We start from the raw sequence: 15,689 nt of genomic DNA on the forward strand, positions 1-15,689 counted from the left end.
TAGAAGAAATTGTGAGCATCAAAATTTTCAATAGAACTTGAAACGCTATAAAAAACATTTGTTAAGTGTCCATTTTATATCACACGTAAATAATAAACCTATCTAACTGAATGAAAAAAGAATAGGAAGCAAAGATTTGTACAGTCATAATAACATAATCGAAGTTTTAGTTTGACATGCGCTTTCAGAAACCTTTACCTATGCGCCTTTCTTTAAATACCAGTATATGTAATGTCCGCTTCTGCGCAGTCGCGGTGCGCATGCGACCAGATCTAGAAGACTGTACAAAAATTTCCCAGTACAGAAAAGAGATTTGTTAGTGGAAAAGTTATAACGTAAGTAAACAAGAGTCAAGAAATTTGGACGGACGAATGCGTGAACATAACTCTAGAATCAACGAAAACGGTGGCACGCGGTTTATCTATTACCGAGGACTGTCGAAAAGTTTCTCTATTGTAACGAAGTTAAGGTTAAACGAACCAGGTATACCCTGTAACCAGTCCAGGGTATTTAGCAACCCCTCTGACGACAAATCATTCAATCCTTTGTGACGTTCGCCGCGAGCCATACTATGTTAATCGCGCTGTACTACAGTTTTTTTTTTTTTTTTTTTTTCACAAACTGAAATATTTGAGTTGGGGCCATTACTTGTTTGCATTTGAACTGGGATCACGGGTTTCTTTTAAAAAAGTAGGTACAACAGATATGAGAAATCGGTGAGAGTCTTTTTCTTTACGCGCAAAATCAAGACAACGACCATTGGCTAAAAAGGGACAAAACGAATGATGGCATCGTTATTCTATCTATCTTCCTTTTTGTATGTTGTTTCTTTCTCTCTCGTTTTGTCTCTACTCTTCTCTCTGTTGCTCCTTCTCCTACTCTCTCTTCTCTTCCCCTCCCCTCTCTTTCCCTCCGCCACTCCTTTTCGTTACTTCCATTCCTCATTCTCTCGCTTGCCTTTTCCCCCCTTCAAAATCGTAACGCGAAACATCGAGCCATCGTCCTTGCGTATGTGAATAGTTGTATTTGAATCTCCGGGGAATTTACGTGTCATGTCCCACCACGCCGACTTTTCCACGGATTTTCACGTACGTTCCTGCTATAGCGTAGTACCTCTCACTCGCTCTCTGACGTTTCTTCGCTTCTCTCGACGCCACCAACAGCTGTTTCATCCGATCGTCGCCCTCTCGTATAGTTCGTGTCTCACCGTAAGAGCGAGGGAGAGAGAGAGAGAGAGAAAGTGAGTGGGAGAGTACAGACGGTGGGCCCTACCGCAAGTTTTTCGTCGTCGTTCTCAACCTCACGTACAAACTTGTCATTTCTACGTCCACCATAGGGCATACGCGATTAACCTAATTCTCTGAAATCTAAGGCGTTATTTGTTCGTTTAACGTTCCTCTGACAGCTCCTGTCAAACGGACCCTTCCTTTCCAACTGTTCGTCAAATCTGTCAGCTAAACAGTCACCGTCTTCTATTATATTTTCTGCGAGAAAATATTCTGTTTTAATTCCTTCTGGTATATGATTCATTTCAACGCTTCCACGGTGAAATATTTCCAAAAAAGAAATTCCGTTACGATGTACGTTGCAAAGGATTTTCTTACGAATTGACGTGGAATTCCACGAAAACGGCTGCTAATACTCGATGACACGTCTGACTCATAACATTTTTATAGTACAATGTTTTAATGTCCCATTATTTGTTTCAGATTGTGCAAGGATATTAGTGTATAAAAAGTTGCAAGTACAGTCAATTACATAGTATCAAGGCATTGTGGAGACTTTGCACGTATGTGTACCAAATTTACATTGATAATGATGTTATTTTTCAATTAAAATGATTATTCCAAGCATTTTCAGTGTTACCATGTGTATTTCATTGATAATATTATTACCATGATTAAAATACTTTGATAATTGATAATTACAAATTTTTCATATATATGGTCGAAAGAATGTTAAATACCTTGTGTAAAATACTTTTTATTTGTGTGCAGGATTTATAACTAAAGAAAATCTTGGTAACTTACTATATTGTGTGATATAAAAACTAGAAACAAAAATGTCAGTATTGAATCAAAGTGGAGAAGATGCAGTGGAATGTCCTTTGTGTATGGAACCATTGGAAGTGGATGATTTGAATTTCTTTCCATGTACTTGTGGATATCAAATATGTAGATTTTGCTGGCATAGAATTCGTACAGATGAAAATGGTTTATGCCCTGCTTGTCGGAAGGCCTATTCTGAAAATCCTGCTGATTTTAAACCTCTCAGTATGGAAGAAATTGCAAGGTATGTAACATCCATTTTATGATATCTATTGTGTTTGTATGAATCATTGATAGTTATTATATTCATTTTCCTTGTTAGATTAAAAGCAGAAAAGAGATTAAAAGATCAGCAACGTAAGCAAAGGGTTACAGAAAACCGTAAACATCTAGCAAATGTGAGAGTAGTACAAAAAAATCTAGTATTTGTAGTAGGGTTACCATTGAGACTTGCGGATGCTGATGTAAGTAAGGTCACTAATAATTTAAATAAAATATTATTGTTGACATTTAGTATTTTTGTAATAATTAATTTTCAGATATTAAAACGGCATGAATATTTTGGAAAATTTGGCAAAATTCACAAGGTTGTAATAAATCAAAGCACTTCCTATGCAGGGTCTCAAGGTCCTAGTGCTTCAGCTTACGTTACTTATCAGGTAAGTTCTGCATACTTTTACATTTGAAGCTATATTATTTTACTACTTTTAGGAATTATATATATATTTTTTTTTAAATTTCTTTATTATTAGCGTCAAGAAGATGCACTACGTGCTATAGAGGCTGTGAATAACGTTGTTATGGATGGACGGACAATTAAAACGTCGCTAGGAACAACAAAGTATTGTTCACATTTTATGCGTAATCAGCCTTGTCCGAAACCAGATTGTATGTATTTACATGATCTTGGGGACCAGGAGGCATCATTTACAAAAGAAGAGATGCATCAGGGCAAACATCAAGAATATGAGCGTAAACTTGTGCAATCGTTACATGCGTCACATGCGTCACATGCGTCTGCACAACGGTAATTTATTTTACATTTGAAATTACTGAATTATAATTGAAAGAGAAGACAGCATAACTGAAATAGTAACTTTTTTACGCAAGGAAACCGACACCATCACCATCAGTGACAGGCAGTATTGTTAGAGAGAATGGAACTTCAAATTCTCAAGCCAAAGAAGCTTGGCCATCGTTACAGACTGGACAGACAAATAGTGGGTTTTCCTTTCATAAAAATAATTATATTTAAAAACAATATAATCATATGTAGTTTATTAATTATTCTAATCTTATATCTACAGGTTCACAAACAAATTGTAAAGAATTATCACCGCCATCACAAACAACATCGCAGCAAAACAACATGACAAACGGAAGTAGTACAACAAACCAGCAGAGTCATGTATCCTCTGGTAGTTCAACACAACAGAACAATAATAATAAAGGTGAAAATATGAATATACGGAGAGGAAAAAGTAATAGTGAAAGTAAAGCTCAAGCAGCACGGAATAAACACAAAAATTGTCAAAACAAAGAAAAACACAGTACACGGACAACTTCCCGATCAGAATCTAGCTCTATTGGTACACAAAATAATGTGCAATCACAAATTAATGGACAAAAGGATATTAGAAATTTTTCCTCCGAATCGAATAGTGATGTACTACAGAAATTGGGTAGTAAGTGTAAATCGGAACAACAATCACAACCGCAGCAGCCACCACCTCAACAACAATCACAACAACAAAGTAATAAAGGATCTAAATTAGTTCAGCATCAACAGCAACAACAACAACAACAGCAGCAGCAATCTCAAGAACTTAAAGTCAATGGAATAATGCAGAACGGAGAACGTCGGCATTCGGATAGTGAAACAGATCAACAACGTGAAGGTAGTACACCGGCTAGTACAATTTCGAGTACGGAAGACCCGAATGTGAATCATCAAGTGGAACATTTAACAGAATCAAGTGAGGAGAACAGTGGTGCTGCTATTTTGGGTGAGTTCCTTATATTCGTGATCATTTCTATATGTATTGATTTCTTGCTTCTAAAATAAATGTAGAAAACGACTAAATTCAATATATAATATTCGTTAAATAATATGTGAATAAGAGAAACAGAATGATCAAAATGTCTATTATAACTATTATTACTAAAAATGTATATTAGAGTTTAAAATAACGTTTATAAAATATTTATAGAATTATGTTTGGAAATCTTTTATTTTCTAGGTTCAAAGAGTTATAGGATAAAATTTAAACTTATTTGTCTTATGATAATTTTAAACAATGTTTATTAAAAAAATATTCTTTTTTTGTTACATTAAACTGTCTTAATTTTTTTATATATTTGTTTTTTTTTTTTTGTTAATGTTTCTGTAATTTAATAAAGTTTTATGAATATATATTTGCAAGAAAAGAAGTAGGAGAAAGTTTATTCTTTCGATTTATGAAAAGACTGTGAGAGGCTATAGATAGGAATTACAATATTTAAATCATTTAAATATTAAAATATGTCATACAAAGTATTTGTAATAAATGACAAATCATTCTAAATGTGTGCCTATCTCTTATAACACTGTATGTTGTACTTTAAACATGAAACAATAACTTTCGAGCAATGTATAGTATATTAATGACATGCACATCTTATGGCTGTCTCATAACTGTAGAATAAATTTTAAATAGTTATAGATATATGCCAAAATAAAGAGAATTCTTTGAAAAAAAATAGTAACTGTTTTTTGTGTTTTTGTACACACTTGACTTTATCCTTCTTGTAAGTTGCATCATTTGGCCAAACATATATATGAAAGTGTCTGGAAAATTGTTTATTGTTTTTGTTTCTATATGCAATGAATGTCTACATAATATATCTTATGTATGTATAGAATTGGCTTCTTTCCCTCTTTTTTTTTGTAATTTCTCACTTTATATTTAAATATAATTTTCTGGACACATATTTTTACATTTTTGAGATTCATTAATGGTGGCAGAGAGGAATGGCATTAGAAGCTGTTTATTCTGGCATTTTACACTACCAAAATGATTTGATTGCATAGAGATTGTAGTGTAGAAATTTGTGCATATCATCTTTAGGTTCCTCTCCAGCTAGCACAAATTCATCACAAGGTGCCAATCAACAGCCACCACCAGGACTACATAATGGGTCTCAAATACAATTCAATCATCGATCGATCTTTCAAACGGACAATAATAGTTTCTTCAATTCAAACACTTTCCAGAAAATCTCTACCACCACCTCAGTGCCACCTACTTCTTTGACAGGCATGTACACATAATCTTTGTTTAGTGCTGTGGTTTCCACAAATTGATTTGTGGATTTATAATCACTTGTAGTAATGAACTTGAGTTATAAAAACTGCTTAAGTTTTTATATTTGTCTGTTTTCCTTTTATATTCTCCTATAGTTTATATAAAATTAAATATAAAAAATGTTATAATTATTTTTTTTGGATATACAGCAAATCCAACCCTGAATTGGACAACCACAGGCTTAACTTCTATTCCTGATTCTTTGCCAATTGTTCAATCCAGTGAAGATTGGCAAGCAGCTTTTGGTTTTCAACCTGAAACTTCACAAACAAATCATGTTGTACAAAAGTCCAGTCCTTCTAGTTCGCCAGGAGTGAATTTCAATTCTGAAGGTTTTGTAGATGAAGAAGTTTATGCTAATCTACAGTATACTACTCTATCAGAACCTTCTGGTACTTTTACATCAAGCTTGCTTGTTAATTCTCCTGCATCTAAATTCATGGCAGATTTTCAACAAAACTCATTGCAACAAAGGCTTGCTCTGCAGGTAAGTAGTTTATAAAATAATTAATCAAATATAAATATCATTTAAATTGTCTTTATACTACTAAATATAGATAATAAGAAGAATAACTATAATTTCTTAAGGCACAACAAAATCAAGAAAACTGTGAATATATAAAACAAAATGGTCATGCTACTATGGAGGAAGTTAGGAACCATAAAGAATCTGGTTCAGATATAAAGCCTGATGATGATCTAGGTTTTGATCCTTTCCATGAAACACAGAAAGCTTTGGCTGAACTTATGGAAAATGAAATGCAAATTCAACAACAAAGGTTTCAGCAGCAACAGCAGCAGCAGCAACAACAACAACAACAACAACAACAACAAAGAGAACGAGAAGAGCAAAATAGGGTACAACATCAACAGAATATTGCAAACCTCAGTCAACAACATTTTCCACAGGTATTTTCTATATCTTCCTTGGCAACTGTATGAAATTTAATAATTTATCAATAATAATTCTTGAAAACAAACAATAATAGTTTCATGATTATTTTTGTTTTCATATCATGTTATTGTATATGACTATTATTTAGGTCGCCCATATAGCACATTTGCAACAGCAGGCCCAACATCTGCAGAATCTACAAGTTATTCAACAGTCGCATTCCTTGCTGTCTCGTCTTCCACAAAATTTATTACAAAGTGGTACCCAAAGCCCTGCTCAGAGTACTGTGGCTGCTGCTAGTTTGGGACAACGTAGCCGCCTTCCACCACCAGGTTTCCCTGGTTCTACACCAAATCACATGAATTCGTTTGGTCTTGGTATACCGCGACCGGCTCCCACGAACAATGCTCTTTCGGGTTAGTATTTTTGTAATGTTGTCAATAATCTGTGATTATTGTAAACGTATATTATGTTTACATTGTTCATCTGAGAAAAATATACACGATAACAACAAACGTTTTGTAACTTTAGAAAGTAGAAGTGTATTCTTTGTTTGCTTATATAAATCGGAAATAGCAAGATAGTGTCAGTAAATATGTATTTGTGGTGAGCAATAGTGTTATCCAAGTATAAAAGTGAATTCTTGTGACTTTGCAAAAAATCTATATAATATTATACATGAGTCATTCGTCTAGTGTGCTGTTTACAGGAGCACAACCACCACAACAAAATACCTATCTTCCAAATGGAAACCCTCTTCTGAATTCACAAGGTACATTGTAATAATAGTCACTATTACTTGAACATTTTATATTATTTTTATGACTAATATCTAAAATTTAATTAATGTATAAAACAGGTATTAGTAAATGCGCGGGAGATGCAGTGTATACGCTTAAAGATTGGTGTGATATTAATAATCAACAACAGCAACAACAATTTCATCATCAAGCATTACATCAAAAAGGTGGATGGAACAATTTTGGACCTATTGCAGACTGGACTTCGATTGATCCAGCTATTGTTAGTTCTTCTAGGCCTCTTCCATTCCAAACTACTAGTACATGGCAATTTCCACATGTTCATCCTACACACACTGTATCACATAATGCGCAACAGGTATTAAACACTATTATAATATTTCATTTTCATTATTATACTTTATATTTTCAAAAATTTAAAATAAATTTAAAAGTACATATTGTATAGTAAATCTTCATAACAAATTTTGTTTATAAGGAACAACAGAATGCACCAACTCAACATTGGGCAATGCAACCACCTCCAGGTTTTGCTGCACCAGTGACTACGGGACAACTAAGTAATCAACAACCAAGCACAACTGCACAGCCGCACACTAAACTTATCTCAGCAGGATCGGAAATTGAAAGTAAGTCTCTCCCTGTGATATTTCAATTTCTGCTTTTATTAAATACAATAATAAAACACATTAAATATCTATATTACAGATCTATAAATAATTATGCATACACGAAGTGTACAAGTGACGTGATAAAACATCCATGTGGGACAAGATATTAGCAATGATAAAAAAAACCCGACAGTCTGTTACGTACGTTTTCCTGACCCGTATCTATATCTTTGAATTACTTTTATTCCGATACTTTATTCTCACTGGATGAGTATTCACAGCTAAAAGCAAGTATTGAAAGATATTGGAATATAATTTAATGAACACTTTCGAATATATGCGACGAATATACTTCTATATACGTTCTCGATAATATTCTCATATTTAACCTATAGTAAATTCGAACTATTTACAAGTCTGGCAGTTTTACTATGATTAAGTTTATCTAGATCGAGATGATACAGGTATCAAAGGCAATGATCATGATTTAATAATTAACACATTAAATAAGATACTTACTAAAATAATTATACTAAACTGAAATTTTTGTGTATATATTACTCTGATTCAAGTAAATAATATTCAAGCGAACATAAGGAATGCTTTTTTGTGTAAATAACTTTTTCTGAAGGATATATATCAAGAACAAAAATTTCATACGACGGAAATTCGTAAACCTTTATTTTTTTTGTATTAATATAAGTTTTGTTTAAATTTAAAATACGGGATTATGTTACAGCAGAAAAAAATAATTGACACTTAACACGTCCTTTTATTTAAAATATAGCGATGTATTACATTTATATTATAAACTGCTTATATATACTGGCAACATTAGAACAAATTTTTTAACAGAATATCTATCTGTTTATCTCCTAGACAAAAGATTTCTGTTATATATGTATTATAAATATGTATTATTATTGTGAAAATGCGCAGATAGATACATGCTAATAAAAAAATTGAAATGTAAAAACTCATAAGGAAATCAATTGTTATTGTTGTTTTTTTCTCTTTTTTTTTGTCAAAAATAATTTTAAATCTGAAAGCGTAATTGAAAATCGCTAGTTCCTGCAGCTTGAGTCATAGTTATCATCTTGAAATTCACGTTCAATATGCCTTTTTTTTATCTTTCTGTTTTAATTGGACTGATATTGCAATGTTGGCATTAATGTGTCTGATAAATATCCTACAATCTCTTATTATCATCTAATTTTAAAATACAAAATATTAAAAAATGTTTGTTTCATTAATATAGTGTCGAATATGTAACGTGGAAATAGATTATGAAGAATATACGAGAGATGAACTATGATAGTGGCGCTTTAAAAAAATTAAGTGTAAGAAAGTCTTTGATGTATTTTAAAAATATATACATCAAAGTTTATGCCAGACGAATATATAATTTATGGTAGATACTTCGTCGCATTTGTTTAATCAATCAACAACGTGTTAAAATATCCACATTTAAAATTAAATTGGTTTAGGAATTAAAGTCACAAAGTTAAATAAGTTCAGGCATACATAGGACTCAGGAAACGACGAGCAACTGTCGAAATGATAAATACGAATGAATCAGCGTATCCGAATCTCGAGTACGTACGAAACGACTACGATATACATATAACGAAATATGTCTGAATGATAGTACTATAATACGAAATGTTATCGTCGAATGATTAAATTTTTGTGGCAGATTGTTAAATAAGCACATCTGCTAATTCAACACGATTAAAGAAAACACGATACATATACAAGAGAATGATTGAGATACAGATATAATTATAACAAATTTAATTGAAGGTAACCGAGAAATATACAACATGCGCAAGATATTAATGAAAAAACGCAGTTTAATTCATAATATCCTGTTTCCTTTCAAATATCTCATTTAATTTTCCTGCTTTCTTATATACTCACCTTCAATTTCATATTCCCTTGTGTATCTAAACCTATTCAAAATATTTTTTTCTAAGTAATAAAAGACCAAACAATTTGTAAATAACGTTTTTCACGTTAAATTCACATTTATTAAATTCTGATATACAAATAACAAAATAGCATATTCCAGTAACATGTATTATATCTTTGATCATAGCTTGTATATAATTATTGAAGTTCAGTACAATAATGGCATAAAGTTAAACTCATTTTGCAATTATACATGCATTCCTCAATAATAATGTGAAAAGGAAAACATGTAAATATTACACATCAATAAGAAAAATGAATACTATTTCAATCTTTCACGAATTTATCGCTACTTCATCGTGTTAAGTGAGAACATAAAAACCGTAAAAAATTTGTATCTAATTACTATTAGATGCCAGCAACCTCCGATTTGCGAATTTATTAGGCAAGGTACGTTGACAAATTCTTATCATATCACTATACTGATATTGAAGATGGATGTATATGTCTCATAGTGACTAGTTAAATAAAAAATTTAAGTTGAGAATTGTATGTTATCTAGACACTGATTAAAAGCATATGAAGCAGAATAAACTGCTCTTGCAAAAATAATAGTTGATATATATTTTTTTTTATATTGATTGATCCATTTCATTTACGTTTTAAATTTAATATAAATATGAAATACAATCATGTAAAAATTAATGCAGTTTTATATCAATCTCGTAACTCATGCTTATATATAACTATAAATAGCTATGAAATTAAATTCTATATACACAGCTGTTAAAATTTGTTTATACTGTACTTCAGTTGATTGGAAATTTATGGTAAATAACTGTTCCAATATGTTGTATGGTTTTCTTTGATACTGGAAAAATTAATATTATCGCTAATGAAAGCTCACAACAGCACAAACGCTAAACACAAGGGTAGTATAAACATTGCACATAGTCATATAACACTAAAAAAACTATGGGAATTTGCACCAGGTTTTCCAAACTAACGAACCTTTCGGTCTAAGGTATTTATTGAATTTTTGATTTGCTCATTTTTCTTTATTTTTCAAACTTTTACGTATCAATCCCCAAAATGCCTTAGGTTTTAAATTATTTTGAACTGCTGTAAACTTCCATCCCATATGATCACCACAATTTTTACACGTTGCGACAGTCCAGGCGTATCTATCATGAAACAAATCCACGTCTAAAATAATTTAATGTAAAGTATGAAAGAATAGAATAAAATATATGAAGAAATAATTCTTACCCTGGAAACCACGTATAATTTATTGACGGTGGATTATCACTTAAGGCAAGGCCTTGCGCATGATATAAAGTTACAGTTTCATGTATAATACCAGAAGGGTTACAATATGTACCCTGTGGACCTTCTTTACTCATTGGAAACATATGTGATTGTCTTCCAATATAAGAATCGCAATTACAACAAACAAATATTTTATCCTATAAAATATGATCTATTAATTTTAAAGATTTAAAATAATTGTATTTAGAAAGATTTAATAGAAATTGTTAATTTTATATACTTCTACTAGATATTTAATTTCTCTTTGTAGCCTTGAAATTGCGCAATCGTAATTTAATAAAACGATTCGCTCATTATCATCTAGTAACAAATTTTGGGCAACCCAGAATGATAAGTCTGATGGATCTTCTGGTATACTACTTCCTTCTGCAATCAATCAATAATTTTAAGTTAAAATGATGTACAAACAACATTAAGATTACAAGATATTATATAAGAATCATGTATAGTACTAGTACATACTGCTTTCGATAAATTGTAAACGTTGTCGTATTTTTAACGAAAGTCTTAAAGGATCATATTGTCGGTATACCCAAGCAGGCCAAGGGGTTACTACAGCATCTAAATTTTCTACTTTTTCTTGTTTCTTAAAATCTTCCTCATTTTTCGGATGTATTCGCATATGATCCAACGAGGCTATACGTTCGTCTAAGAATGGTGGCCCAAGCGTTATTTCTGGTAAAACTTGTACACGGGCTGATATTTTATCATATCCCTACATATATAGAAGTAAATATATTAATCTTTTTTTTCAGAAATACCTGATTTTACAACCAAATGCCCTTGTTATAAGAGTCATGAGTGTATAGAAGAACAAAGGAAATTTACATATATAATAAATAATTTCATTAACATATATTATTATTTTGACAATTACTATATTACATATATGATGATTTATTTTAAAACTTACCTGAATTATAACTCTGAGAATCTTAAATCTTTGCCTGCCTTTAGCTTTCAAACGAAAACCTTGATCAGGATCATACATACACTCATAAATTTCAGCAGTTGTGCCTATTGGTACCATTTTATCATATCCCAAACATACAACTCCTAATGTCCGGTCATTTTCAATGCAAGTTCTTATCATATCAATGGTCTGTGCATCAAATACTGTCATTGGTAATGTTTGTCCAGGAAATAACATGACAGACTGTTTCACTAGTAATGGCAAGTTAACGTAAAGTCCATCATCTAATATTGTCCTCCCTCTAAGTTCTTCTAAATTATGTCCTAAATACTAATTAAATACATTTATATTATAACATTCCAAACACAACACAAATAACATCTTTCTGTCTAAATTACATAGAAAATTAAAAACAAATATTTAGCATAAATTTGGGAACATATATTGAAAATTTACAGAATGTGTTGCTGGTAATGTCAAGTCAAAAGTGCTTTCAGTAGATATAGATGTCTCATCTGTATTTTCTTCTGAATAATCCTCTTCGACATCATTTTGTCTATTTTCTGGATATTCTGTAATACAAATATTTTATTCTTTTCTTGTGTTTCTTTATGTATGAAGGCATATATGTATACATACAAAAAACTTGAAGTGATTTATAAGGATAATATGAAAGTATAATGATATGAAAGTATCAGAAGTAGATAAATAACATATATGTAAAATTATAAAAATTTAAGACGTATAATTTTATAAATAATTGATAAGGAAGAATCTCTGCATTTTGGAACAATATGTGGAAAACTCACTACATAACCTGTTATTGTTTAAAGGATAATTTAATATATTTAAATGTGCGCCATGTAAAAAGATATACCTAATTCGCTGTGTGTTCCGTCATCATCTGCATTGGCGTCCATGTCATCTACTTATTCCTCTGAACTTTTGAGATCTTGGAAAATTGTAAACAATCAGTACTTTTCCTCTCACAAACGTCAAACACGATAAGCCCTCTATCATCAATTTACGTATTTACATAAAATGCACTTTACAGTTTTCATGAATCAAGCTTCATTTAGAATGTAAATCTATACGTTGTTTTCTTATCACTTAAGTCGTATTAAATACATTTCGATTTTTATTACTTTATCGGCAAAATAATTATGTTTTTAAAATACAAAATTGCTTTATTTATAAAACGTGCATTAAGTTTATCTTACATGTAAAATTTAAAGTGTTAAATATGTACTTCGTCAATTATTTCAGGGAAAATACAAAATAATATTGCATATAATATTTTTTCCGCAGTAATATATTTAGTAATTCATATACAAATATATTTAAATGAATATATTTATGCAACTACATTATGAAGTATTATTAGAAAAAATAAAAATTTGTAAAAGTTATACAAATATCATAGAAAAATATGAGAATACAGTTGCAATATAAATAATTTACAAAAAAAAACATATTTTACGAAAAACGATTGTTAATTTGTAAGACATTTATTACATTTTGTATAATCATTTACTCTGAGTTATTTGTTGTGTAATCCATGGAATATAATTATACACATTGACATATACACCAGGAATATTACTAGTTGCACAACCAATACCCCATGCAACTATTCCAACAACTTGCCATTGGTTATTACCAAATTGACATACTAATGGTGAACCACCATCACCCTAGAAGAATTTTAATCAAAATAAGTACTTCCAAGGGAATTAACAAATTAAATATTTGTTATTAACATGAGCTAAATGATATCAATAATATTATTTAATATTTGTTACTAAAATCTGATCTTAACATGTTAATAACTTACTGTGCATGCATCCTTTCCTTGTTCCCCCCCTGCACATATGAAACTATTTTTATTCAACATAAAGGAACGTCCAAGCCTAGTTTGCCTTAAAGCATTTTCACAGGTTGATTGATCAACAATTGGTACATCTACTTCTTTTGTTATACTTTGATATTTGCCATTTGTACCAAATGCATCCTTTCCCCAGCCTGATACCCAACATCTTAAAAAAAAAAAAAATATGGAGGATATAAACTTATTATGACTAAATAAAACTCAATATTAAATATGGATTTTCTGCATACCTTGTAGAAGCTGCAGGTATTCCTGAAGGAAGACATGCAGTGTTTATATTAGGACTGCTTGAAATTGGAACAGTACTATTTAAAGTTATTACTGCTACATCATTTTGAAGATTAGCAGAATTGAATTGAGAGTGTATAGATATTCGTTTAATTGAATATTCTTGATATGGATAAGTCTCACTGGTGGACTGTTCATCCCATTCTCCTAATCTCACTTTAAGTCCGCCATTTCTATAGAAAAGTATATTTATTTTTACTTGAAATATTAAATTTCTTTTATTGAAAAATAATATATAAAAGGCACAAAAGGAAATAAAAATACCAATATTTTTTGGAATTAAAATAAAATATAAATTACGTGTAAGATGCTACTTTGTGGGCGACAGTTAACACATGGTTTGGAGTAATAAGTACACCCGAACCAACATAAACGTCGTTAGTCGTTAAAAGTGCAGCTTGCCAGGGATATGCTCCATAACTGGCTTGACCTTGAGGATGTGCAGACACTGGAATTTTCCTGACACCGCAACTAGAGTCAACCAAGTTTCCCGAAGAAGACGAGCAACAACACACTTGGCCAGCGGGACAATTCGAATTCTAAAAATTAAAATTAAGACGATGTATTTTTTGAGAAAATGACATCTCTAATCATTAAACTATTAAATACATTACTCATACATACTCCATTAACAATTCGAATATCGATTCCCGTATTGGAATATGGGCAGTTTTCCCTTGGAACACAACACGAATAACCTGTGTCACTGTAAGCTAAAATATAAAATTTAATAACTTGTAATCGAATATTTAACGTAAATACATTTTTTCTACAGTAAAATATAATTTCTCAAGAAATTTTAAAATTCAAAAATAAATTCAAAAGCGACCAAAATCATGTTTCGGTAATATTTTATCGATAGATATAGAATATATCTTATTTTTAGCAAATATTTTATGTTTGAAAATATACTTAATAGACCATCCATTATTTAAAAAAGTTTTACGGAATAATAATGCAATCGGAATTAGATTTCAAAGAAATTTCCATTCTTCAAAAACTGAAGTATTTTTTTGATAACGAGAAGGGCTAAAAGAGATTTAAATTCCTCAAGTTTGTTTAAAATTCTTCTTATACTCATACTTGATGACACAACTGCATTACTGCCAAAAGTAATCGTATCCTGTGCCAGAGCACGGTCCCTTAGAATGCCCGTAACGAAGAAAACTGCAAATAGTATATAAGACATAATTGAATGTCGCAAAATAATTTTCTGTACTTTATAAGAGCGCGCAGAGTTGAAGAAGAACAAGATTTCAAACTGGCGAGCCTTCGTTGATTTATATACAACCAGGATACCTTGCAACGCATTTTGCAGAAGCATATTAACTCGTACATTCTTTCGGAACGAAAATAATGTGCGACCTTTCACAGATAGTGGAGTCCTTTGCGCGTAAATTGCTACATAATTTGGCGTAAATTACTTCCGATCATGATTATGTCTTCATTTATGTATGACACAGATGTTGTAATGTTATTCAATTTTTATACGTAGTAAAATGTTTGAAGTGGAACGAAAAGCAAGGTTAGACATGCTCTGAAATAAAGAAGGTCAATAATTACGGGTTCCCGGTGCCCGGTAGTAATGTCATGAGTCAGATCATAATTATACTGTTTTTTTGCCTCAGTTTCCTTCTTTTTATATTTTGATGTCAACAATATTTAAATGTGCTACAAATTGCCATAAGGAATTGTCAGCTA

The 15,689-nt window shown here is 31.2% G+C and overlaps 3 protein-coding genes across 14 annotated transcripts; 1 reads left to right on the forward strand and 2 right to left on the reverse strand.

Annotated features, from left to right (window-relative positions):
* Nucleotides 1-228: 228 nt before the first annotated feature.
* Nucleotides 229-10,165, forward strand: LOC126924384 (alpha-protein kinase 1). 9 transcript variants are annotated; one of them, XM_050738794.1, is made up of 16 exons: nt 229-335; nt 1,710-1,789; nt 1,998-2,292; nt 2,371-2,512; nt 2,588-2,707; nt 2,801-3,075; nt 3,159-3,268; nt 3,356-4,054; nt 5,156-5,344; nt 5,542-5,879; nt 5,981-6,301; nt 6,436-6,703; nt 6,997-7,059; nt 7,147-7,406; nt 7,527-7,677; nt 7,757-10,165. In XM_050738794.1, the coding sequence occupies exons 3-16, from the start codon at nt 2,063-2,065 to the stop codon at nt 7,762-7,764; spliced, it is 3,174 nt and encodes a 1,057-aa protein (XP_050594751.1). In that variant the 5' UTR covers nt 229-335; nt 1,710-1,789; nt 1,998-2,062; the 3' UTR covers nt 7,765-10,165. The 9 variants fall into 9 exon arrangements, with proteins under 9 accessions (XP_050594751.1, XP_050594752.1, XP_050594755.1 ...); XM_050738795.1 differs by having other exon boundaries at nt 335-483; XM_050738798.1 differs by lacking the exon at nt 229-335 and adding an exon at nt 672-690.
* Nucleotides 9,654-12,914, reverse strand: LOC126924402 (protein cereblon). Of its 3 annotated transcripts, XM_050738841.1 has the most exons (8): nt 12,690-12,911; nt 12,269-12,384; nt 11,813-12,142; nt 11,362-11,614; nt 11,120-11,265; nt 10,840-11,036; nt 10,582-10,754; nt 9,654-10,441 (listed from the first exon to the last, which is right to left on the reverse strand). In XM_050738841.1, the coding sequence occupies exons 1-7, from the start codon at nt 12,730-12,732 to the stop codon at nt 10,619-10,621; spliced, it is 1,221 nt and encodes a 406-aa protein (XP_050594798.1). In that variant the 5' UTR covers nt 12,733-12,911; the 3' UTR covers nt 9,654-10,441; nt 10,582-10,618. The 3 variants fall into 3 exon arrangements, with proteins under 3 accessions (XP_050594798.1, XP_050594796.1, XP_050594799.1); XM_050738839.1 differs by having other exon boundaries at nt 9,654-10,754; nt 12,690-12,910; XM_050738842.1 differs by lacking the exon at nt 9,654-10,441 and having other exon boundaries at nt 10,583-10,776; nt 12,690-12,914.
* Nucleotides 12,915-13,106: 192 nt separating this feature from the next.
* LOC126924404 (phenoloxidase-activating factor 2-like) lies at nt 13,107-15,520 on the reverse strand. Of its 2 annotated transcripts, XM_050738846.1 has the most exons (7): nt 15,288-15,520; nt 15,072-15,155; nt 14,613-14,701; nt 14,289-14,527; nt 13,931-14,161; nt 13,647-13,848; nt 13,107-13,506 (listed from the first exon to the last, which is right to left on the reverse strand). In XM_050738846.1, the coding sequence occupies exons 1-7, from the start codon at nt 15,310-15,312 to the stop codon at nt 13,339-13,341; spliced, it is 1,038 nt and encodes a 345-aa protein (XP_050594803.1). In that variant the 5' UTR covers nt 15,313-15,520; the 3' UTR covers nt 13,107-13,338. The 2 variants fall into 2 exon arrangements, with proteins under 2 accessions (XP_050594803.1, XP_050594802.1); XM_050738845.1 differs by having other exon boundaries at nt 15,072-15,519.
* Between the last annotated feature and the right edge of the window lie 169 nt (nt 15,521-15,689).

The sequence above is a fragment of the Bombus affinis genome, chromosome 14 (assembly GCF_024516045.1).
Source record: "Bombus affinis isolate iyBomAffi1 chromosome 14, iyBomAffi1.2, whole genome shotgun sequence".
In the NCBI taxonomy this organism is placed as follows: Eukaryota; Metazoa; Arthropoda; class Insecta; order Hymenoptera; family Apidae; genus Bombus; species Bombus affinis.